Here is a 26,105-nt window from a genome sequence, read left to right on the forward strand (position 1 = left end):
CAAAAGAAATAAAAAGGGGGCCGGTGGGATGCGATCCAGAACGGCAACCATAACCCCAAGCAGCTTACATTGAACCGCACCCGGTGTCCTCCGCTTCCGCAGTAGCAATAGTTAACGCAAGAAAATTTGCACTCGTTATCGCGAGAGCGAAACCAGCCGTCTGGAGCGGAGTCTAAGACACGTCAGTCTCACTACGCAGGCGCAATTTGCCAACGCCCCCAGTCTTCGTACGCGCGTGTCAGTGCGACGCCCGAACGCCTAGGGAAGGCAGTCCTACAAGAGCGCTTTTGCGTTTCCTCTTCCTCCTCTTGTCGAGTCCCATTTTCGCTTCCGGCCCCCAACTTCCGGTCCATCCCGTTTGTCCTTCCGACAGAAAAATCGGTGGTGCGGTCAGCTAGAGTGTTTCAGTTCCCGCCGGGGTCGGCCTCGCCCGAGTCAGTGAAGCTCCCGGGGCTGGGGCCGCGTGGCCCGAGGGCGGCGCCCTCACTGCCACCATGGTGAGTTGGGTGGGTGCGTGGTGGAGGGGGCGAGCGGGCGCGCAGTGAGGTCTCCCAGCCCCATTCGGTCGCTCGTGGTGGAGGGGTGCAGCCGGGCATCACTGCAGGCTTCAGGCTCCTTGTCTACCTGTAACTTGGGTTCTCTTCCTCTTCTCTTCAGCTGTCAGAATTTGGGGTGGGAAATGGGAACCTCGGAGAGCGGAGTTACCGTCTCCAGCACTGTTGTAATCTCGATGAAGCGCCTTATCTTACCGCCCGGGAAAACTAAGAGAGGTGCAAGGACCGGCAGCGAGTCACGGTGCCTGGCGTGGGCCCACTTGTTTGTCCCCAGGTCCCATACGGGGGATGAGCAGCGGGGGTGACAGTATGTTTCTGGGTTATTTGATTTATGTCTCTTCTCTTCATCTCCCCCACAAGATGTAAACTTCACGGGGGTCGGTCTTTTCAACATTGCTTTCTTAGTGTCTAATAGTGGCTTTCTTAGGGGTGTGACACGTTGTAGGTGTTCAGTAACGATTGAATGGATGGCGTAGTGTTACTGCCTGAGGGTATGATCTCTGTGGTCTGGAGTGGTTTGTTGGCTTCTCCATTGGTTCAGGAAGCACTCCCGACATGTCAGTGTGAGAATGCACCTAGCGCTGGTACAAAGAAGATGTTCATACATGTTAGTTACCATAATATTTTCATTAAGCGAAGCCCGCATAAGAAGCACAAGACACAGTAATGAGGTTATAGAAGATGTATTGCATGCTCTTGTAGATTAATGAGCCCAAGATCCCAAGAAGGGAAGAAACCTTCTTGGGTTGGAATCAGACCTTTCTGTGGGAGACTATATCCCAAATTACTGCTTCATACTGCCCTGCTCAGCCTTGAGGCTCGTCATTTCTGAACTCTAACAAACATAGGGAATCCTTCTGCCTATTCCCTAGCAGGGGAGAAGAATCCCTGGGCCTGGATATTTTTGGGTACAGGAGTTGTTGGGTATTTTATATCCCTGTCACCATCGCACATTCATATATGAGTGGGCTTACGTTACCCTGGGTACGTGCCCATATCACACTGATTCATTGTTTGGTGGGGAAGTTCCAAGGAGCACCTACCGCGGTGTTTTAAGCATGCAGTAAACATTGAGAAACACTAAATTAAATATCTAGAATCTCTAGGATTTAGTAAAATAGGTAGGACACTGCCTCAGCCTTCAAGATGATGGCTTCCCCTGGGAGAGCTGCTTTGTTTTATCCTTAGTTGGTAATGTGTTCACGTATCCGCCAAGCTTTTGCCAAGTTTGTTGCTGTGTCCATTGTAGCGGAAGGCCAGGAAGGAGACTTACGTTGAACTTAACTTTTGCTGAGGCTCTAGAAGCTGCATACCTGATGTTTTTATGTGTTTATCTCTTAAGTCTTCATGACATCTCTAGGAGATAAGAGGTATGATCCCTGTTGTAAAGATGGGGAACCTGAGAGACTACTTCTCCGGGATGGTGAGTGGAAGAGTTGAGAGTAAAGTTCAAGTCCCTGACTTAGCGAGTACTCTTTCTACTTAAACTACAACCCAGAAAACATGTTCTGTGCTTGACAGTGTTTCAGGGACAGTGGACTTGACACTTGTGTGACAGTAGTTACATAAAACTCCTTTTGGAAAAGCCAGTCTTTTCTTCCTCAAGTTCTGCTGGCTGGAAACAGACAGTTGGGATGCTGAGTGGAAAGGATCATGGTAGTTACAAACCCACACAAAAGGTAGCAGCCCAGTTGGGAAGAAGGGGCCACAGACGAACTTTCTGGGATGGCGATGACACAGGTGATACATTTTGAAGGATGGATAAGAGTTAGTCAGATCCAAAGGGTGGGGAGGGACAGTGAAGGAGTGAAGATTTTAGGTGGAGGGAGCAGCGAGGGTAAAGTCACAGGATTTGGATGTCTTTTGATTTTTTTTTTCTTTTGGTTTTCTTTTCTTTCTCTTTTTTCTTTTGGGATGCTAGTTCAAACATTATGCTTGTGACTGTCCTTTTGATACTTTTCTCTAAAAGTATGTGAAAAAAAGGGTATTTTAAACATGGGCATTTTTCTCCCCTTCTGTCTCCTTTTAGGCCCGAAATGCAGAAAAGGCCATGTAAGTATCAATTCAGTTTTGTCTGTAAATTTTAAGGGACTTAATTATCACCATGGAGCTCTTTTTGTGTTTGGTTCTTTTCGTATTTTTCTTTCTCTACGTGTGTTAAAATAGTATGCCCGTGTTCGATGTTTGTTTTCCCTACTAGTGTTTTCTGACAACTCCCCAGAACTTATACTGGATAAACATTAGTTTAGTTGGGGATGGTACAGGGGCCATGAGAGTGACAGCTAGGCACCCCATGATGCTAGCCTTTTAGCATCCGGATGTGTTGCTCACCAAGTGGTCTGATCAGGAGAGTTTCCCATGGTCTTTACACACAGTGTAAGTAAAATAGATATTTGGGTGTTCAGGAACACCCATGGCTTTTTAAGTTCCACGGTCGGGACACGGAAACCCATAACTTCTCTTTGGTGTCTTAATCTCTTGTGCATGCTCATGTATGCTCTCTGTTTATGAAGAATAATTATTGTAATCTATTTATGAATAATATTCATGAATGGCTGATGTTAAATATGGTCATGAGCAGATCTATGTCATCTAGGAACTTGAGCGATAAGAAGTCTGTGAGCGGTATCTAATGGATTCTTCTCTCTTTCTGATAGGACGGCCTTAGCAAGATTTCGCCAAGCTCAACTGGAAGAGGGAAAAGTGAAGGTTGGTGTAAATCTTCATGAATTGTAAATCGTTAAGAATAAATGTGGTAAAACTCTCTCCTGAGCAGACGAGACTTCCAATTTCTTGTCTATAGCCGCTGGCACTCTTAGGAGGCTATACATTTTAATTCTAGGTGTCTCTCTCTGTAGCTGGGGCAGTGTGATTGATCTAGATCTAGCTGCTTCCATTTCCTCTGTATTATGATAATTGGCTTTCCATATTATCCCAGCTCTGTCTAATAGTGAATAATAGAAAACGGAATGTGCTATGGGGAGGAGCTCTAAGCTGATACCAGTGAATGATCTCAACTCATGGAGACTCAACCAGGTCAGGGATAATAGGCAGCATTCTTTCAATATTTTTGTTTTATTTTATAGAAATTAAACACACAGGGGCGCCTGGGTGGCTCAGTCGGTTAAGTGTCCGACTTCGGCTCAGGTCATGATCTCACAGTCTGTGAGTTTGAGCCCCGCGTCGGGCTCTGCGCTGACTGCTCAGAGCCTGGAGTCTACTTCCGATTCTGTGTCTCCCTTCTCTCTGCCCCTCCCCCACTCATGCTCTCTCTCCCTCTCTCAAAAATAAATAAACGTTAAAAAAAATTAAAAAAAAAAATTAAACACACATGCTCATACACACATGCGTGTGTACACATACACGTTTATGTATGTTCTGAATATTGTAGATATTTCTTTTTTTTTAAGTTTCTTTATTTTGAGAGAGAGAGAGAGCAAGTAGGGGAGGGACAGAGAGAGAAGGAGAGAGAGAGAGAGGAGAGAGAGAGACAGGGAGGGAGAGAGAGAATGAATCCCAAGCAGCCTCCACACCATTAGTGCAGAGCCTGATAGAGGGCTTGAAATCATGAACCATGAGATCATGACCTTAGCTTAACTGACTGAACCACCCAGGTGTCCGATAGACATTATTTCTTAAGATAATATGAATATTCCATGAAGTGAATATAACCTAGCTTACTTAGTCATCTCTCTATTATTGAACTTTTAAGTTGTTTCCAGTGGTTCACTGTACCAGATACAGTGCAATGTATGTATGTTTTTGCATGTATAGTTGTTTCCTTTTTTAAAAAAAAGTTATTTATTTATTTTGAGAGAGAGACAGTGCATGCGCAAGTGGGGCAGGGGGAGAGGGAGAATCCCAAGCAGGCTCCACCCTCTTAGCACAGGGCCCATTGCAGGGCTCCATCCCATGAACCGTGAGATCATGACCTGACCTGAAATCAAGAGTCAGATGCTCAATTGACTGAGCCACCCGGGCACCCCTCGTATAGTTGTTTCCAAGTGGAGACTGTAGTGTGAGATATAAGGCTTGGAGATCATTTGGAACTGAAACTTCAAATGTGTTTAGACCACTAGACATTTAGTCTTAAGGGCTGAATCAGTTGTGAATGCTGCACAGAGCTTGTAACTAGTACAGTGGCAACATGTGTATTTTCTTCTTCATAGGAAAGAAGACCCTTCCTTGCCTCAGAATGTACTGAGCTGCCCAAAGCTGAGAAGTGGAGACGACAAGTATGTTCTGGGTGAATCTGGTCTTAGTAGAAGTAACAAGTCTCTGATTGTTTCTTTTTTTTATTGAAGTACAGTTGACACAGAATGTTACATTAGTTTCAGGTATACAACATGGTGATCCCACAAGTGTAGCTACTATCTGTTACCATAAATGCTATTATAATACCATTGACTATATTTCCTATGCTGAACTCCACTGCACCACCACCACCCCCCCCCCCACCCCCCCCCCCCCCCCCCCACCACTGTGACTTATCAGTCCATAACTGGAAGACTGTATCTCCCACTCCCCTTCACGCATTATTATGCCCATCCCCCACCTCCTTCCCCTTTGGCAGTCATCAGTTTGTTCTCTGTCTTTATGGGTCTGTTTCTGCTTTTTTGTTTGTTAATTGATTTGATTTGCTTTTTAGAGTCCATATGTAAGTGAAATCTGTCTGGCTCATTTCACTTAGCATAATACCCTCTAGGTCCATCCATGTTGTTGAAAATGGCAAGATCTCATTCTTTTTTATGGCTGAGTAGTGTTCCGTTGTATATGTATAACACATCTTTCTTATCCATTCAACTGTCCAAGGACACTTGGGTTGCTTACATATCTTGGGTATTGTAAATAATACTGCAGTTAACATGTATGTTTCAAATTAGTGTTTTCATTTTCTCTGGGTAAATACCCAGGAGTGGAATTATTGGATCATATAGCATTTCTATTTTTCATTTTTTTTGGAACCTCCATGTTTTCCATGGTGGCTGTACCAATTTACATTCCTACCTACAGTGCACGAGGGTTCTCTTTTTTCTACATTCTCACCAACACTTATTTCTTGTCTTTTTAATTTTAGCCATTCTGACAGGTGTAAGATGATACCTCATTGTGGTTTTGATTTGTATTCTGATTGTTTCTTATTCTCTCAGTGATTCTTTACCAGAATTCTAAGTATTTTTAATTACTAATCTTGAATTATATGTTTTCTGTGCTTTCAGACATAATCAAAAGTCATGAGAATATTACCTTTTCTTTTTTTCACAGATCATTGGAGAGATCTCTAAAAAAGTGGCTCAAATTCAGAATGGTAAGCTAATTTGTCTTTTACAGTGGTTTTTTTTTTTTAAGTTTTACTTATTTTGAGAGAGAGTGCATGCATGCACGAGAGGGGTAGGGGCAGAGAGAGAGGGAGAGAGAGAATCCCAAGCAGGCTCCATGCTGACAGCATGGAGCTTGACCCCACAGAACCATGAGATCATGACCTGGGCCAAAGCCAAGAGTTGGACACTCAACCACTTGAGCCACCCAGGTACCCCTGCAGTGTTGATTCTCAAATCCACCATTAGACTTGGGGATTTCAACACTTCTCTTTCAATAATCAGTAGAACAAGTAGATAGAAGATCATTAAGGACATAGAAGAACTGAATAATAGTATGAGTCAATTTGACACTTCTAGAACATTCCACCTAACAAAAAAACCATTTTTTAAAAGTTTTATTATTTTTTATTTTATTTTATTTTTTTGAGAGAGAGAGAGAGAGAGCCAGATGGGAGGAGCAGAGAGAGAGGGAGAGAGAATCCCAAGCAGGCTCCGCACTATCAGTCTGGAGACCAAAGTGGGGCTCAAACTTACCAACGGTGAGATCGTGGCCTGAGCCGAAATCAAGAGTCGGACGCTTAACCGACTAAGCCACCCAGGCATCCCAGAATGCTTTCTTTTTTTAAGAGCATCTAGAATATTCACGAAAATAGAACATATTCTGGGTTATAAAACAAATGTTAGCAAATTTAAAATAATTGAAATCTTACAAAGTATGTTCTCTGATTATAACAGAATTAATGTAGAAATCCGTAACAGAAAGATACCTAGAAAATTCCTAAATATTTGGAAATTAAGCAGCATGTATCTAAGCAACCCATGTGTCTAAGAGCAAACTGCAAGGATATTCGAAAATATTTTGAAGTAAATGAAAATGAAAACATAATGTCAGAATTTAAGGGACAAAAACAATTTTGGGGGGGATGTTCTTTTTTTGTATTAAAATAATAGAAAATAAGAAAGGTCTCAAATCAATGATTTAAACTTCTACGCTAAGAAAGTAGAAAAGAAGAGTAAACCAAACCCTAAGTAAGCAGAAGGAAGAAAATAATAAAGGTAAGTGCAGATATCGATGAAACTGAAAATCGAAGATGAAGAGAGAAAAGTCAAAAGCTGGTTCTTTTTTTTTTTTTTTAAGCCTCACCAAGGCTTTACTCTTTTATTTTTTATTAAAAACATTTTTTTAATGTTTATTTATTCTTAAGAGAGAGAGAGAGCACGTGAGTAGGGGAGGTACAAAGAGAGAGGGAGACACAGAATCTGAAGCAGGCTCCAGGCTCTGAGCTGTTAGCACAGCTAACTGTGAGATCATGACCTAAGCCAGAGTCGTTAAACCCAACGCCCCTAAAACCTGGTTCTTTAAAAATATCAGTAAGTGATGCCTGGGTGACTCAGTCGGTTAAGTGTCTGATTCTTGGTTTTGGCTCAGGTCATGAGGTCACAGTTCATGAACTTGAGCCCCACATTGAACTATCAGTGCAGCAGAGCCTGCTTGGGACTCTCTGTCTCTGTCTCTGTCTCTCTCTCTCTCTCTCTCTCTCTCTCTGTCCCACCCCTCCCCTGCTCACTCTTTCTGTCTCTCAAAATAAATAAACTTAAAAAAAAAAAAGAAAAATAAATAAAAAGGTCAATAAAATTAATAGACTTCTAGTCAGACTGACCAAGAAAAAAAGAAGATACAAATTAGGAACATCTAGGGGTGTCTGGTTTGCTCAGTCAGTAGAGCACCTGACTCTTGAGCTCAGGGTCATGAGTTTGAGCCCCATGTTGGGTATAGAGATTACATAAATAAACAACTCAACAAACAAGCAAACTTAAAGAAATTACAAGCACGAGGAATGACACTGGGAATATTACTACAGACTCTCCAGACATTAGAAGGTTAATAAGGGAATGTTACAGACAATGTTATGCCTGTAATTCATCAACTCAGATGAAACCGACCAGTCCTTGAAAGACAGAAACTTAAAGAGAATTAGTTCTTACCCAGGGGCAGTTTTGCCCCGCCAGGGGACATTTGTCAGTATCTGGAGAAACTTTGATTTTTATAACTTGGGGTGCTACTGGCATCTAGTGGTTAAAGCCAGGGAAGCCACTAAGCATCTTACAGTGTATCCTACAAAGAATTATTTGACTCAAAATGTCAGTAGTGCCACTGTTTAGAAACATTGTTCAAGATGAAATTGAAACCTGAGCATTCCTATGTCTATTAAAGAAATCAAGAATTTTTTTTTTTTTAAGTAAACTCCATGCCCAGCATGGGGCTCAAACCCATGACCCCAAGATCAAGAGTTGCATGCTCTACTGACCGAGGCAGTCAGATGCCCCTGTATCTGTTAAAGAAATTGAATTCATAGTTAAAGACTTCCAGCAAAGAAAACTCCAGACCCAGATGGCTTCGCAGGTAAGTTCTACCTAACATTTAAGGAAGAAAAAATACCAATTCAACACAGTTTCTTCCAGAAAATTGAAGGGGAAGGAACACTTCCTCCTTCATTGTAGAAGTTTGACTATGAGCATTACCATGATACTATAATCGGAAAAAGACATTACATGAATAGAAAAAAATTCCAACTAATATTCCTCATGAGTGTAGAAATCTTCAATAGAATATTAGCAAACCAAATCCAGTAATTTATAAAAAGGATAACACATCACAAGCAAGTGGGATTTATCCTTGGTGTACATGTCTGATTCAGTATTCAGAAATGAATATAATTCACTGTATCATCATTCTAAAGTGGAGAAGCCTCTCTAGATGATCTTTAGTAGAGATCATCTCAGTAGATAACGGAAAAAATTTTTGGCAAAATTTAACATCCACTCATGGTAAAAACTCTCTGCTAACTGGGAATAAGAGGGAATTTTTTTCACCCAGATAAAACACTTCTCCCAAAATACCTATAGCCAGCATCGTACTTAATGGCAAAAGGTTGAATGCTTTCCTCCTAAGAGCAAGGACGAGGCAGAAATTCTTACCGCTTGTATTCAAGGTCGTACTGGAATTCCTAGTCTGTGCAGTAAAGCAAGGAAAGGAAATAAAAGGCACACAGATTGGAAAGGAAGAAATACAATTCTCTTCTCAAACTATGTCATTTTCCGTGTAGAAGATCCCAAGAAATCTTATGGGAAGCTTTCTAAAGTGAATAAGTGAGGTTAGCAAAGTTACAGAGTAGAAAGAAGGACAATACACAAAAATCAATTCTATTGTTGTAAACCAGCACTGAAAATTGGTAATAGAACATTTGCAAAAAGGGCTATTTACAAAAGCACCAAAACAGAAGAGATACTTAGGCATACATCTAACAAAATGTATGTGTGGTCTGTTTGCTTAAAACTAAAACATTGATGAAGGAAATCAGAGAAGACCCAAGTACGTGGAGAGGTACACGGCATTCGTGGATGGCAAGACCCAAACCTAGTAATGATGTCAGTTCTTGGTCTTTTCAAATACTACCACAATCAAAATCCCAATGGGATTTTTTTTTTAAATAGGTTGCCAGATTTTTTTCTACATTTTAAATGGAAAGTCAAAGGAACTAGGATAGCCAAAATAATTTTGAAAAAGAACAAGATTGTAGCATTCATACCACCTAACTTTAAGATTTTATATAAAGCTACTGTATTCCAGATAATGGGGTGGGTAGTGGTGAAAGGTAGACCAATGGAAGAGAGTAAGAAATAGAGCCACACATGTGGTCACTTGACTTTTGACAGTGGTACAAAAACCATTCAGTGGAGAAGGGGGAGGGAGGTTACTCCCTTGCAACAGCCACGTGATACTTTGTTTCAACATATCAAGGTTCATTAGCCATTTCCCTTCCTTTGCGGTGGGATGCCCCCAGCTGCTCTTGGCCTGGGAGACAACACCTCTGCAAACTCTCTTGTGCATATTCCTTTAAATGAGTCCCTTAGGGTTCATTCTCAGAGTATAGTCTTTGCCAAAACATGTTCCCATATAACAAAACATTGCTTTCCTGAAAGGGTGAAACCAACACAGAATTCTCCCAGTCCCGGTGCTTATGTCAGCCTCGCTGCATATTTGCTGGCGTTGGATGCCAGGTGCCCCCACCACCAAAGTATTTTAATAGTTGTATAAATGGGGGGCGCCTGGGTGGCGCAGTCGGTTAAGTGTCCGACTTCAGCCAGGTCACGATCTCGCGGTCCGTGGGTTCGAGCCCCGCGTCAGGCTCTGGGCTGATGGCTCAGAGCCTGGAGCCTGTTTCCGATTCTGTGTCTCCCTCTCTCTCTGCCCCTCCCCCGTTCATGCTCTGTCTCTCTCTGTCCCAAAAATAAATAAACGTTAAAAAAAAAATAAAAAAAAAATAGTTGTATAAATGGAACAGTAGGATTGCTTCAGTTTATATTTCTTCAGTTGCTAATGATGATGAAAGTTTTCCTCAAGAATTTTTTTCCCCTATGCTGGTGGGGACTCGGTTCATAATCCTTGCCATTTCCTTTATTTGGGTGTGATGGTTTTTCTTATAAATTTAAATGAGTGTTTTTGTCCCGCATACCTTCCTAGGTTTTGACATTTATTTTTAGGGTATAACATTGAGTGCTATTTTGAAGAAACAATGTTAATGTTTTTGTTTTCCAGCTGGTTTAGGTGAATTCCGAATTCGGGACCTGAATGATGAAATTAACAAACTGCTAAGAGAGAAAGGACACTGGGAAGTCCGGATAAAGGAGCTGGGTGGTCCTGATTATGGAGTAAGTAAGCCACTGTGCCAGCGGATCTTGGGGGTAAGCGTTTTGGCAGGCTGGGTAACTTTGCATCCGCTGCAGCTCCCAGCCCATGCTGGCCACGGAGTAGGTACTTGAGGAATGAAAGAAGCTTTGAAGAATGCCTGTTAAATGTGGACAGGAAACATGGGAAAGGTAGGGAGGATAATTTTTTTTTTTTTTACCTTTTTAATGTTTATTTTTTTTAATTTTTTTATTTTTATTAAAAAAAATTTTTTTAATGTTTATTTTTGAGACAGAGAGAGACACAGCATGAACAGGGAAGGGGCAGAGAGAGAGGGAGACACAGAATGTGAAGCAGGCTCCAGGCTCTGAGCTGTCTGCACAGAGTCCGACACGGGGCTCGAACTCACGAACTGTGAGATCATGACCTGAGCCGAAGTCGGATGCTTAACCGACTGAGCCACCCAGGTGCCCCTTAATGTTTATTTTTGAGAGAGAGAGACAGAGAGCGAGCAGGGGAGGGGCAGAGAGAGAGGGAGACACAGAATCTGAAGCAGGCTCCAGGCTCCACACAGCCAGCATAGAGCCTGACGTGGGGCTTGAACTCACAAACTGTGAGATCATGACCTTGGCCGAAGTTGGACGCTTAACCGACTGAGCCACCCAGGCGCCCCATGGTAGGATAATTCTTAAACACCCCATAGCACAGCGATCAGAGCAGATAGGGCCCCTCAGTTTACTGTCCAGATGTTCTTGAGTAAGCCACTTAATCTCTCTGGGCCTCTTGTTTGTTCGTTTATTTATTTTTAAATGTTTATTAATTTTTGAGAGAGAGTGTGAATAGGGGAGGGGCAGAGAGAAAGGGAGACAGCGTTTTGGAAGCAGGCTCTGCTCTGACAGCAGAGAGCACAATGTGGGGCTCAAACTCACAAATCGTGAGATTGTGACCTGAGCCGAAGTCTTAGGCTCAACCAATGGAGCCAGCCAGGCGCCCCTGGCCTCTTGTTTAAAATGGCCATGGTCCTGGGGCACCTGGCTGGCTCAGTCAGAGGAACATGCCACTCTTGATCTTGGGGTTGTGAGTTTGAGCCCCACGTTGGGTGTAGAGATTATTTAAAAGAATAAAAATATTTTAGAAATGTGTATTATTTATTTTGAGAGAGAGAGAGTGGGGGAGGGGCAGAGAGAGAAGGATGGAGAGAATCCTAAGCAGGCTCTGTGCTGTCAGTGCAAAGCCTGACATGGGGCTTGATCTCACATACTGTGAGATCATGACCTGAGCCGAAATCAAGAGTCAGATGATTAACCAACTGAGCCACCCACGTTCCCCAATCTCACTCTTTTTATGGCTGAGTGTCCATTATACACACACACACACACACCCACCCCATATATTTTTTTTTTTTTTAATTTTTCTTACTAACATTATTTTTTGAGAGTCAGAGAGAGACAGAGCACAAGCAGGGGAGGTGCAGAGAGAGGGAGACACAGAATCTGAAGCAGGCTCCAGGCTCTGAGCTGTCAGCACAGAGCCCGACATGGGGCTCAAACCCACGAACTGTGAGATCATGACCCGAGCTGAGGTTGGTCGCTTAACCGACTGAGCCACCCAGGCGCCCCACACACTACATCTTCTTTATCCATTCATCAATCCATGAACAGTTGAGTTGCTTCCATATCTTGGTTATTGTGAATAGTGCTACAGTATTAGGAGTGCATTTTATCTTTTAGAATCAGTGTTTTTCATTTTTCTTTAGGCAAATACCCAGTAGTGGAATTATTGGATCATGTGATAATTCTGTTTTTAATTTTGAGGAACCTCCATACTGTTTTCCACAGTGGCTGTACCAGTTTGCATTCCCACCAACAGTGCGTGAGGTTCCTTTTATTCCACATCCTTGCCATGCCAACACTTGTTGTTTCTTGTGTTTTTGATACTAAGCCATTCTGACAGGATATCTCGTAGTTTTGATTTGCATTTTCCTAATGATGAGTGATGTAGAGCATCTTTTCAATGTGTCTGTTGGCCATCTTTGCCTTTGGAAAAATGTTCATGTCATCTGCCCATTTTTTAATTGGATTATTTCTTGGTATTGAGTTGTAGAAGTTCTTTTATATTTTGGATATTAATCTCTTATTGGATATATCCTTTGTAAATATATTCTCCTAATTAATAGGTTGTCTTTTTGTTTTATTGATTATTTCCTTTGTTCTGTAGAAGCTATTTATTTTGATGTAGTCACAATAGTTTATTTTTGCTTTTGTTTCCCTTGCCTTAGGAGACATATCTAGAAAAGTGTTGGTATGGCCGACGTCAGAGAATTTAGTGCCTGTGCTCTCTTCTAGTATATTTATGGTTTCAAGTGTCACGTTTAGGTCTTTAATCCATTTGGAGTTTCTTTTTGGGTATGGTTTTTAGAAAGTAGTCCAGTTTCATTCTTCTGCATGTAGCTCTCCAGTTTTCCCAGCACTGTTTTTGAGGAGACTGTCTTCCCATTGCATATTCTTGCTTCCTTTGTCGTGCATTAATTGGCCATATAATCCTAGGTTTATTTCTGGGCTCTGTGTTGTGTTCCGTTGACCTGTGTGTCTGTGTTTGTGTCACTGCCATACTATTTGGATTATTACAGTTTTGTAGTATATCTTGAAATCTGGAATTCAGCTTTGTTTTTCTTTCTCAAGATTGCTTTGGCTGTTTGGGGTCTTTGTTGTTCTATACAAGTTTTAGCATTATGTGTTCTAGTTTTTTGGAAAGTGCTGCTGGTATTTTGATAGGGATTGCATTAAATCTGCAGATTGCATTAGGTAATATGGACATCTTAACAATATTAAGTCTCCCAGTACATGAGCATGGAAGAGCTTTCCATTTCATTTGTCATCTTCAATTTTTTTCATCAGTGTTTTACAGTTTTCAGAGTACAGGTCTTTCACCTTCTTGGTCAAGTTTATTTTATAAATTTTTGGTGCAATTCACATTAATCTTTCAATATTTTTCTTTCTTGAATTTTTTTTTAATGCTCAACAGTTTTATTTCCATTTTCTATGTGTAAAAGTAATACATTTAAAATTTTAGTTTCACAAGATGAGACGAGTTCTGCAGATTAATGGTGGTGAGGGTTATATAATATTATGAATGTATTTAGTATCACTGAACTGTCCACCAAAAATGGTTAAGATGGATGGTGCCTGGGTGGCTCAGTTGGTTGAGTACCTGACTCTGGATTTTGGCTCGGGTCATGATCTCATGGTTTGTGGGTTCGAGCCCTGCGTCGGGCTCTTCGCTGGTACTGCAGAACTGCTTGGAATTCTGTCTCCCTCTCTCTGCTCCTCCCCCACTTGTGCACGCACGCTGCACACTCTCTCTCTCTCCCTCTCTCAAAATAAGCAAATAAACTTTTAAAAAAAGGTTAAGATGCTGGGGCGCCTGGGTGGCTCAGTCAGTTAAGCATCCGACTTAGGCTCAGATCATGATCTCGCAGTTTGTGAGTTCAAACCCTGTGTCGGGCTCTGTGCTGAGAGCTCAGAGCCTGGAGCCTGCTTTAGATTCTGTGTCTCCCTCTGTCTCTGCCCCACCCCCACTCATGCTGTCTGTCTCTCTCTCTCTCTCTCTCTCTCTGTCTCATAAATTAATAAACTTAAAAAAAAAAAAAAGGTTAAGATGGTAAATTTTGTTATGTGTATTTTGCCACATTAAAAAAGAAAAGTAGTACATTTATCAAGTTCAGAAAAGTATAAAGAAGCAGGATAGCATTCAGTCAGGATGGCATTACCTGGATGAAACTACTTGAATAGTTCCTTCTGTTGTTTTTCTGTGAGTGCCACGATTGAGATCACACTCACTGTATATACAACTTTGGTTGTAGGATTTGTTTCTTTCCAAAATAGTAACATTGTCTGTGTAGATACTACAGAGTTTTATGCAAAAAAAAAAAAGAAAAAAAAAGGAAGAAAATATAAAATAAAAAATCATAAAAATTGTAAAATATTAAAAAATTTGTTATATTCTATGAATGATACAGAATGTTATATAGTTTTCTACTACACAGAAATAACTACTACTGACATTTTCTATTTAAACTTTCTAGCATTTTTTTCTATGTATATATATGTTTATTTTTACGGAAATTGTTTCTTATTGTAACTATATGCTTTGTTCACTTAACAGTGTTTCAGGAGCATACTTTCATTTCAATAGTCATTTATATCATCATTTTATTTTTATTTTTATTTCTTTATTTTTAAGTAGGCTCTATGCCCAATGTGGAGTTTGAACTCATGACCCTGAGATGAAGAGCCACATGCTCTGTTGACTGAACCAGCCAGATGCCCCTCATCATTTTAAAAAGCATTTTTGAGGGGTGCCTGGGTGGCTCATTCGGTTTAGTGTCCAACTCCGTACTTGGCTCAGGTCATGATCTCGCGATTTGTTTCAAGCCCTGCGTTGGGATTCTCTGTCTTACCTTCTCTGCCCCTTTCCCACTCGCTCTCTCTCTCTCTCTCTCTCTCTCAAAAACAAATAAACATTAAAAAAAAAAAAGCAAATTTTTGAGAAAGTTGCAAAATTAGTACAGAGAATTCTTATATACCCTTCATACACATTTACCAGATTTTGGCTTTTTTCCTGTGACTTTGTCATTTTCTGTGTGTACCTTAACACATTATGCTTCTTTTTCCCTTAATACTTAGTATCTCTTGTGTATATTTTCTCTCTTTCTTATTTTTGTTATTTTCTTATTAGAGAGAGAGAATGCGAACGGGGGAGAGGGGCAGAGGGTGAGAGAGAGAGAGAGAGAGAGAAAATCTCAAGCAGGATCCATGTTCCATGCAGAGCCCATCATGGGGCTTTATCCCATGACCCTGCAATCATGACTTGAGCTGAAATCAAGAGTTGAGCGCTCAACTGACTGAGCCACCGAGGCGCCCCTGTGTGTATTTTCCAAGAGGAAGAATGTTCTCTTACGTAACCGTGGTAGAATTATCAAGTGTAAGACACTTTGGTACAGTCATTTTATGCAAAGTACTTGCCTGTTTCATAGATTTTCCCAACAATATCCTTTTATAGTCCTATAGACCTGGCTCAGGGTCACCATACTACATGTAGTTGTTGACATCATCATTTTTAATGGGTAGAATTCCGTCTTCAGCATGTATTTCATTTGTCTTCTACTGCTCGTCATTTAGGTTGTTTGCAATTGTGTTTTGAGCTTTTGTCACTTACCTCATGTTATAAGTGTTTTCCCAAGGCAGTATAGGAGTTTCATAAGAGTCATTATCTTTAAGTTATAGAGTATATTCCATCCATGACAATGCTATAATTTACATAAATCATCCTCTTACTGTTAGGTATTTAGGTTGATTTTAATTTACAAAAAAAGTGCCCAAATGTTTTTCCGTGTACATCAGTATTTTCCCACAATTATTGTTATTATCTTAAAATATATTTGCAAACATGGAAATAGTGGGTTAAAGGATCAGATTCATTTTCTCTTTTTCCTTCCCAATAAGAAAGTTGGACCTAAAATGCTGGATCATGAAGGGAAAGAAGTCCCCGGAAATCGAGGTTACAAGTACTTTGGAGCAGCCAAAGATTTGCCTGGTGTTAGAGAGCTATTTGAAAAAGAACGTAAGTGACTGCTAATGTTTGTGAAGGTCTTAGCCTCTAATTGTTGGTAGTCATCCTAACAGATCTGTATGCTAGGTGCTCCTCCTGTATTGTTTCAGGAGTCAGTAATTCAGTGTCAGAATTACTGTTCCCCCATTTTAAATGAGAAACTTTAAATACCAGGAGTTGAAGTCACAGGCCCAAGGCACGCAGTCGGGGTTGGGAGGCGAATCCAGAATTGACTGGCGCCAAATTCTCACATGCCAGTCTCTCAGTCTGAATGACATGTTTCTGGTTTGAAGTTTCCTCGAACTATCAGGGCAGGCTCTGATGTTCATTGAAATGGGCTCGTGTTTCAGTTACTTGTTAGCTGAAAAAACCCTAGCCGAAGAACAAGTAAAAGCTTGGACCGAACCCCAGTAGGTATAAACGGAGTAATAGGGAACTGCTCTGTGCGAATTCAGGGCTGGTCCCCTCACCTGTCCTGCCTTTTCCCTCCGTGGCCGTGGGGAGCTTCAGCCAAACCTTGGCCTTCCAAAATGCAATTGGAAACCACTAGCCTGGAGTGTTTGTGGATTTTAATTTTGCCTTTTAAGAAAGTAGTCTAAATATTATAGAAAAAAATGTGAATAGCAGAGAAGAATGACAGCAATATTCTCACCACTGTTGGTGTTCTTCTCTATTTCCTTCCAGTCAGTTTTTCTTTTAAAAATATAATTCTAGGGGCGCCTGGTAGCGCAGTCGGTTTGAACGTCCCACTTCGGCTCAGGTCATGATCTCACGGTTGGTGGGCTCCAGGCTCTGTGCTGACAGCCTAGAACCAGCCTCAGATTCTGTGTCTCCCTCTCGCTCTGCTCCTCCCCCAACTCATGCTCTGTTTCTCTCTGTCTCAAAAATAAATAAACATAAAAAAAAGATTTAGAAAAAATATATATATAACTCTAGGGGCGCCTGGGTGGCTCAGTCGGTTAAGCATCCGACTTCTGCTCAGGTCATGATCTCATGGTTTGTGAGTTCGAGCCCCACGTTGGGCTCTATGGTGACAGCTCAGAGCCTGGAGCCTGCTTCAGATTCTGTGTCTCCCTAATCTCTCTGCCCCTCCCCCACTTGTGCTCTGTCTCTTTCTCTCAAAAATAAGTAAATGTTAAAAATATATTTATAATTCTATCTGTATTCAGCCCTGCTTTTTTTTTTTTTTTTTTAAGTTTGTTTATTTATTTTGAGAGACAGAGAACCAGCAGGGCAAGGGCAGAGAGAGGAGGGTGCAGAGGTTCCAAAGCAGGCTCTGCGCTAACAGTAGAGAGCCCAATGCGGGGCTCGAACCCACAGACCATGAGATTATGACTTGAGCCAAAATCAGACACTTAACCGACTGAGCCACCCAAGTGCCCCAAGCCCTGCTTAATTTTAAATTAATTATGCCCAAACTGGTTTTGCGTGCGTTATTAACACCACTTAAAATTAATTCAAGGGGTACCTGGCTGGCTCAGTTGGTGGAGCATGTAACTCTTGATCTTGAGGTTGTGAGTTCAAACTCCATGTTGAGTGTAGAGATTACTTAAATATAAAATTGTAAAAAAAAAAAAAAAAAAATCTTAAAAAAATTTTAAAAAATAATTCAAAGTGTAAGTATCATGCTGTTCATTGTGAAAATAATATAGTTTTATTACAGAGAAGTGGTAAAATACAGAAAATCAGAAAAACAACTGCCCATATTTTCCCATCTGTAGATGACAATTGTTGACCTATTGGGACATAGTTCCATCTAGTTTTTAAAGGGAAATGACAACCCAACAGATTGGTCAAAGAATCAAAGCTGATAATTTAAGAAGAAAAAATTCATATGTTGGGGGGGGGCACCTATATCAAGGTCAATATTTTTAGAAAAATAATTTTTCTAAATTTATTATTTATTCCAGTTGTAGATTTTTTTTTTTTTTAATGAGAAGGTATATAAGTCAATCTTCATGAGTATATTCAAAAGCACTCTCCCCTGGGTACCCCCCCCTTCCCCGTGCCCCTGGATAACTGGTAATCATTATTATCTGTTTGTTACGTTCCCTTCCAGGCCTTTTTTAATGCACTTACGTGCTTATTTCATAAGCTGAATTTCATCAGTATGAGTGACACCTGGCTTAACCCCAATTCAGTTTAGGCAGGAGAGTGAATTTATTGGCTCTCATAACTGAGAAGCCCACAGTGGTTTGCTTTCAGGAATGGCTGATTCCAGGCCACATTTCCTCCATGTTGCAGTTTTGACTTCCACTGCGTGAACTTTTTCTCTGTTTAGTTCTCTGCTTGTGGCAGCAAGTGGTTTATCACCAACTTACATTTTGTCCTCTTCAGCAAGAGATTTTTTTTTCTCCCAAGCAGTTTAAGCAAAACCCCCAGAATTGAATCTGGTTGGCTTTGACCAGACCATAGTTCTACCCTTAAACCACTCCCTTTGACTGGGAGGAACGCAGCGTTCTGAGCCCGAGGGGTTTTAGCCCTGAACCCTGTCCTGGGTGCAGCCAGCATGGTCACGGGTCAGGGACCAAGAGTAGTGGAGCAGTGAATAGTGAGATCGTGACCTGAGCCAAAATCAGAGGTCAGGACTGAACCACCCAGGCATCATGCTAAATGAAATTTTTATACATGTGAGCTTTTTCTGCTGAAATGATCAGCTTTTACTCTTTCACCTATCTGTTGGGTTGCCATTTCCCTTTTGATTTTTTTTTAAAGATTTTTAATTTTTAAGTAATCTCTACACCTAGTATGGGGTTCAAACTCACGACCCTGAGATCAAGAGTTGCATACTCTACTGACTGAGCCAGCCAGATGCCCTCCTTTTGATTTTTAAGAATTACTTAGGTATCCTGAATAGTAACCCTTAGTCTGAAAAAAAAATTTTGTTTAAATTTTTTTTAATGTTTGTTTATTTCTGAGCCAGAGCGAGACAGAGCATGAACAGGGGAGGGGCAGAGAGAGGGAGACACAGAATCCGAAACAGGCTCCAGGCACTGAGCTGTCAGCACAGAGCCTGACGCAGGGCTCGAACTCACAAACCATGAGATCATGACCTGAGCTGAAGTCGGTCGCTCAACCAACTGAGCCACCCAGGTGCCCCTGAAAATATTTTCTTTAGGACTTTCTCATTTATCTTTTTTGTTTTTTTATAGTTTCTTTTGTCTTATCTATATACTTATATTTTCCTATCTTGTTTTTTTCATTTAACATGTCATTTCCTATATTATCAAAGCATCTTGTGCAAGAGCAGTACAGGGGCCATCAGATACCCCATTTTACACACATCCTACAGCTTACATAGAGCCTTAGGTTATTCCAGGCTTTCACGACCCTGTGAATAATGTATATCTCTGTCCATTAGGCTTTGCCAGCTTTTGTTTTTGTGTTTTTAATTAGTATAAATTTTTTCTTTTTTAAAAAAATTTTTTTTTTTTAACGTTTATTTATTTTTTTGGGACAGAGAGAGACAGAGCATGAACGGGGGAGGGGCAGAGAGAGAGGGAGACACAGAATCAGAAACAGGCTCCAGGCTCTGAGCCATCAGCCCAGAGCCCGACGCGGGGCTCAAACTCACGGACCGCGAGATCGTGACCTGGCTGAAGTCGGACGCTTAACCGACTGTGCCACCCAGGCGCCCCAGTATAAATTTTTTCTAAATAGACTAATTGGGTGAAAGTTTTAAAAAGGGTTGTACCACTTAATGTAAATCTCTGGCTAGTACAGAGAGGTGCCTACATCATGGTATTATCTTGAGCACGCACACTCCATGGCCACATAACATTGTCCAGGATGAAGGCTTGGGTGTGACTGTGGTGGGTTATTTCGCTGAGCTGGTGCTGTTTCTTTCAGCTCTTCCCCCTCCAAGAAAGACACGCGCTGAGCTCATGAAAGCAATCGATTTTGAATACTACGGTTACCTTGATGAAGATGATGGTGTCATCGTGCCTTTGGAACAGGAATATGAAAAGAAATGTAGGTCTCTGAGCATTTCGTTTCGTTATAGATGGCATCTGGTTTCTGTTCTGTCCTTTGAAAATGTCCTTTACACCAGAAGTGGGTTGGTTTTATTGCTGATGGTCTTCTGAGGAAATGGTCTGCTCGGTATCTATGATGCAGTCAGGGCTGTGTTGGGCCAGAAGCAGCAGGTTGGGGAAGCCCAAGAGTGACATCTGACCTGCCCCCATCCACCCAGAATGCATTGTCTAGATTCCTTCCCACATTGGTTTTCTTGAAATCGGGAAGTGGTGCCCATTTAAGTAGCTTTCAGATATGCTTTAAGCACAGCTAATAGGTTATCAGTATAGAGCAAGGTGGGTGTCTCTTTCTGAGTGCTTCTTCCATGCCAAGCCTTGTGCTAAGCATTTTATGGACATTGTCCTGAAGCCTCATGACAGCCCTATGAGGAAGAAGTTAGTGCTGAGACTCCTGGTGTGTCAGCTAAGGCTTTGGGTACAGGTGGTCAGGAGTCTGAGCCCTTTTCCGGCATGCTGTACCACTGTGTCTCCTCTTTCATGTAGGCATGTCAGGAAGTCACTTAGGTCGTTGAACTGGGGATGATCTGGGGTTGTCCCCTGCCAGGCTGCCTTGTTGTGACTGGGAGCTAGAGCTGTGGTGTAACCAGACTACCTCTCACACTCCACTCCTGCCTGCCAGGGCAGAATGGAGGGTTCCCCTCTTCCGAGGGGACATGTGGGCCTCACCCTGCATTGCACATAAAGCTGATTTCGAGGCCTGACTAAGCAGCACCTGCTCTCCTGTTTCTCCAGTCAGGGCCGGATTGGTGGAAAAGTGGAAAGCTGAGAGAGAGGCCCGGCTGGCAAGAGGAGAAAAGGAGGAGGAGGAGGAAGAGGAGGAAGAGATCAACATCTATGCTGTCACCGAGGAAGAGGTACTGTGGGCAGTGGGGGGCCCGGTGCTCACTGCCTCTGCTCTGAGCCACGAAGGCTGGGCCTTGGGAGAATGGGTGGGATGGTAGGAAGCCTCGGCCCATTGGCGAGGGGTCGGGACCAAAGCCCAGCCCTGAGAATTCAGCTTCCTCAGCTGGAAGATGGATGTGAGGATCACCGCTCAGCATCCCAGGGAGGGTTCTAGAAGGGAATGGCTGTTAGAGCACTTGGTAAACTGTACTTTATACCCAGCATTACTTACCTGCTTTGTAGAGATAGGCCCTTCTGAATACACTGCTGTCGGACTTATAAACACATTTGATGCCATGAGTTCTAGCCCGTGTCCCCATTGTTTCTTTTTATTTATTTATTCACTTCTTTATTATTACCACGTTTTCAGGTTTAATTATGTATCTATTGTATTACTTGCTTATACATTACAAGGTACCACAGATTGGGCGGCTTAAACACCAGAAATGGATGTTTCTAGCCTCAGAGTTCTAGAGGCTAGAAGTCTAATATCAGGGTGTCAGCAGGGTAGGCCTCATCATTTATTTTTATTTTTTTATGTTTTTATTAAAAGTTTTTTTTGAAATGTTTGTTTATTTTTGAGAGAGAGCACGTGGGCCGGGGAGGGGCAGAGAGAGAGAGGGACAAAGGATCTGAAGCAGGCTCTTTGCTGACAACAGAGAACCCGATGCAGGGTCGAACTCATGAACCGTGAAATCACGACCTGAGCTGAAGTTGGACACTGACTGAGCCACCCAGGGGCCCCTCATCATTTCCTTTTAAGTGGCAGTGCCAAAAGGTCTTGTTTAGTCTTAACAACCCCATTTTAGAGATAGAAACCAGCCCAGAGCAGAGAGGGCCTTATTCAGAGGGTGGTGGTTGAGGGTGGAGCTATGATCCTGCCTCTCAGGCAGAGCCTGCTAGCTCTGGACTCTTCTGAAGAGCCTGCCATGCAGCCCTTGCTCCCTGGACACATCGAGAAGGGATGAAATGGATTTGCTGGACTGAGAAGGGGAGGGGAATTACCCGTGTGTGGGCGATAGGTCAGGTCCCGGGTGAGGAACTTGCCTCGACATCGGTGGCAAGGAAGCAGGCTCGGAGAAGTTTAGTGACTTGGTCATTATCACACAGGGTACGGCGGACCTGAGGTTAGGTTCATATGCAGGTCTGGCTGCTCAGCAGTGGGGACAGTGAAACATTTGAAGCCCTAGGAAGGTCTTCTTCAGCTGCAAATAATTCATTTGCTCTTTCAGCAGGTGTTTGTTTAATTAGTGGCTACTGTGAACCAGGCCTGTGCCAGGGGCACAGCAGGAGACAAGCTCTGCTTGTAGCTTAGAGTCAGTGGGGAGACAGTCCGGTGAGTAGAGACAGTGGGAACCAGTGGCTGTGACAGCGGTCTGCGATAGTGATGTGGTGCGGGGAGAGCCCATGAAGGCTCTTCCTGGGAGCTGACCCTTCAGCCGAGGTCTGGAAGATCAGGACAAGTTAATAACCAAGGGAGAGGCAGTGAGGGAAGAGTGTTCCAGCAGCGGGGGAAACACATGTACTGAAAGACACCATGGGAGTGTGAGGGACAGAGGACGGGCCGGTGTGGCTGGAGCACAGTTAGGGGCTGCTGGGGTGGGGGCAAGGCAGAACAGGCCGGCGCCCCTGCTCCACGGTGAGGAGGGTTTGCTTTCATCCGAAGAGCAATGGAGAGCCACCAAAGGTGGGTTTTTTTCCTTGTAGTTTTGAAATAATTTACAGGAAGTTGTAAAGGTGGTACAGAAGGTCCTGTGTATCCTTCACCCAGTTTGCCCCAACGGTTACATCTTCCAGAGTTACAGGACGGTGTCAACGCTAGGAAACAGAGATGGCGTAATGAATGTATAGCGTTGTGTGTCTTTTATCACACGTGTGGATTTGTACAACCACCATTTCGGTCAAGATACAGAGCCGTTCCCTTCGCGTGTTGCACCCTGACAGTCAGGCCTCCTTCCTTCCCCCATCCCGTGGCCAACTCCAGTCGGTTCCCTGTCTCTATAATTCTGTCCTCTTGAGGATGTTTCACAAGTGGAATCGTACCGTATGCCACCTTTGAGGATGGTCTTTATACTCAACACAGTGCCCTTGAGCTCCATCCGAGGTGTTGAATCCAAGAGTTCATTCCTCTGTATTGCTAGGTAGTAGTCAGCGGGTGTGGGCAGAGGCTGGTGCAGGGCGTCTGGCACCGACACTGGCAAACAGCGGACCCCACCACCTCACAGGAGCCCTCTCTCCTCAGATTTCCAAGGCCACATTATTTCCTGAAGTTATTGGCAATCTCTTTTGACTCGTGGGCAGACCCTGAATTATCTTTTTTCTATATTTGGTACATTTCCCATATTGGGTACATTTGGTAATTAAATTTTTTAAATTTTAATTAAAGAAATAGATAACATTCACAAGGTTCAAAAACCAAAGAATGTGTAAAGACCAACAAAGATTCCCTAGTTCTCTCGGTGCAAAGATGCACCCGGTTCTCACGGCTGTCACTAGATTCTCTTCTAATTCTCTTTCCTCATTCAAAAGGTAGCATCATTTGCACAGTGTTTTGTGGCTTTTTTAAATAGTTAGTGGGTGTCTCCATGTCTTTCTGTGTGAGCACTGAACTTCCCCATTCCTTTTGTTTTTTTCCTTTTATTTTTTATTTTTTTATTTTTATTTGTTTATTTTAATGTTTTATGTATTTTTGAGACAGAGAGAGACAGAGCATGAGCAGGGGAGGGGCAGAGAGAGAGCGAGACACAGACTCCGAAGCAGGCTCCAGGCTCTGAGCTGTCAGCACAGAGCCCGACACGGGGCTCAAACTCACAAGCTGAGATCATGACCTGAGCCGAAGTCGGACGCTCCACCAACAGAGCCACCCAGGCACACCTGGCATTTATTTTTTAAGCTTATTTTGTGAGTGAGATTTTATTTATTTATTTAGTTAGTTACTTATTTATTATCTCGCATACACAAGAGAGACCAGGGGAGGAGCAGAGAGAGAGAATCCCAAGCAGGTTCCATTGCTGTCAGCAAGGAGCTCGAGTGAGGCTGGATCCTACAAACAGATCATTACCTGAGCCAAAATCAGGTTGGATGCTTAACTGACCAAGCCACCCAGGCACCCTATTTTTTCCTCTTAAATAGCTTGCCAAATTGTGTGTTTTGTAGCAGTTCCAACATGTGTCTAACGGGCTCCGGCTCACTGCCTTTTGGTTGTTCTCTGTTTTGTAGTCTGACGAGGAAGGCAGCCAGGAGAAAGGAGGTGAAGACGGGCAGCAGAAGTTCATCGCCCATGTCCCAGTGCCGTCACAGCAAGAGGTAGGACAGAGGCTGAGAGCTGCTTCCCTTGCAGGTGGGGCTTCCCCAGTGCCAGGGGACTCGGGGAAAAGGAGCCTGCACAGAGTGTGTTCGTGGGTTTTCTTCGCCCTTCCTATCCGTTAGGGCAGCTCTGACTCCGACCACTTGGCACTGGTCACTATGCTTCCGGTAGGTAAGGTGCAGCATGCAGCGGGGGGCTGGGTCCCGTCCGCTTTAGGGGATCCTGACAAACAGGGTTGTTCCTCCGCTTCCAGTGGGAGCTGGCTCTGGGGTTTGGCTCCTCGATGGCCTCTGTCTGGGGATCTCCCTCCTGGCTGAGCTCCAGCAGGGCACGGAGGGCCTTGTGGAGGAGTCCAGCATGAGCCCTTCACTCTTGCTGTCCACAGATCGAGGAGGCCCTTGTGCGAAGGAAGAAGATGGAACTCCTCCAGAAGTACGCCAGTGAGACCCTGCAGGCCCAGAGTGAAGAGGCCAAAAGACTTCTGGGGTATTAGGTCTGAGCCGGGACCTGTGCAGGGTCTGGAAATCTGTCAGGGGACCATCATCCCCTGCTGGCCCTTGCCACAGGGCTCTGCTGTCCTGGGACTGCACACGGGCAGGCTGGCGCTGAGAGTCCTGGGGCTCCTTCTCCCACCTTCTCTTACCCTGGACCCTGTCCCTCCCTGGCAGGCTGTGGGCTTCAGCTGTCACTTTTGTACACATGTTTTGCTATTGTAGGAACCCACTTATTTTTATCTTGAGTGTGTAAAACAGGCTGCTAGCTGGGTGCTTGCGTTTTATTTAGCTTTCTCCTGTCACTCGCGGTGGGGAGGTCAATTTATGACTACCGTTAAAAAGATATACTGCTACCTCCTCTTGAAAAATGAGACTGTGTCAACTCGGCCCACAGTCCCATGTGTCAGCCACCAGCTAGAGCTGTTCCTTTTGGGTCGGCTACTGCTCGCGGTTCTCTGTGGCCTGTCCAGCCTGCCTCATTCCCTCCTGCCCGGGTGGCAGGACTTTCAGTTTGGTACTTCCGTTTTATGACAGGTTCTGAAGAGAGCTATTTTTATTAAAGATTTTTATATGGAAGGGCAACCCCCACGTCTGCGGCTGGCTCCCTGGGAACCGTACTGAGGCGATGGCTGCAGCAGGACGCGAGGCTCAGAATCGCTGCAGGGGACAGAGTCCCGAAGCACACAGCCCACGTGGGGGAGGGCTGGGACGGTCCGGGCTCCGTCCAGGGCCCGAGGTGGGCAGGCAGAGCCATTCTCGCCACACCCCCGGCCTGGCCCGAGTGAAGGCACACCACGGATGTCCAGGAGGCGCCAGTGGGAGCCCAGCCTGCCATCCGGGCTGGATCTTTTCTTTCCGGGGCGGGGAACCGACGGCAGCAACAGGGGACAGCCGTCTCTGAGACTGTGTGTGTGGGAGGGGGTTCCCCATGCTCCGGAGGGCTCCTAGGAGTAGCTGGGAGTGAGTGTCAGGACCAAGCAAGGGGGAGACCCGGTCGGTCAGTGCGTGGCCTGCTTTAGGAAGGTGTGTGGAGCTGGGTGTGGAGACGGGAGGCAGGAGCCAGGCCAGGCAGAGGCTGGGCAGAGACTGGCTGGGGTGGGGAGGGGCCGTGTGGGGAAAGGGACAGAGGACGAGGAGAGGGGATGTGACTCGGGTGAGGGCACCCTGCGTCCTGGCTTCCCCAAAGGAAAGGTGGCGCGGTCCCTCCTCAGCT

General features: G+C 43.7%; 1 protein-coding gene across 1 annotated transcript; it reads left to right on the forward strand.

The window, feature by feature from the left end:
* Window positions 1–245: 245 nt before the first annotated feature.
* Window positions 246–25,474, forward strand: ISY1 (ISY1 spliceosome associated protein). The gene is made up of 11 exons (XM_025922647.2): window positions 246–497; window positions 2,584–2,606; window positions 3,212–3,263; window positions 4,724–4,789; window positions 5,820–5,862; window positions 10,476–10,588; window positions 16,070–16,187; window positions 20,025–20,147; window positions 20,942–21,063; window positions 24,311–24,397; window positions 24,784–25,474. The coding sequence occupies exons 1-11, from the start codon at window positions 495–497 to the stop codon at window positions 24,889–24,891; spliced, it is 858 nt and encodes a 285-aa protein (XP_025778432.1). The 5' UTR covers window positions 246–494; the 3' UTR covers window positions 24,892–25,474.
* Window positions 25,475–26,105: the final 631 nt, after the last annotated feature.

Source organism: Puma concolor, chromosome A2 (assembly GCF_028749965.1).
Source record: "Puma concolor isolate L17-30 chromosome A2, mPumCon1.1.hap2, whole genome shotgun sequence".
Lineage (NCBI taxonomy): Eukaryota > Metazoa > Chordata > Mammalia > Carnivora > Felidae > Puma > Puma concolor.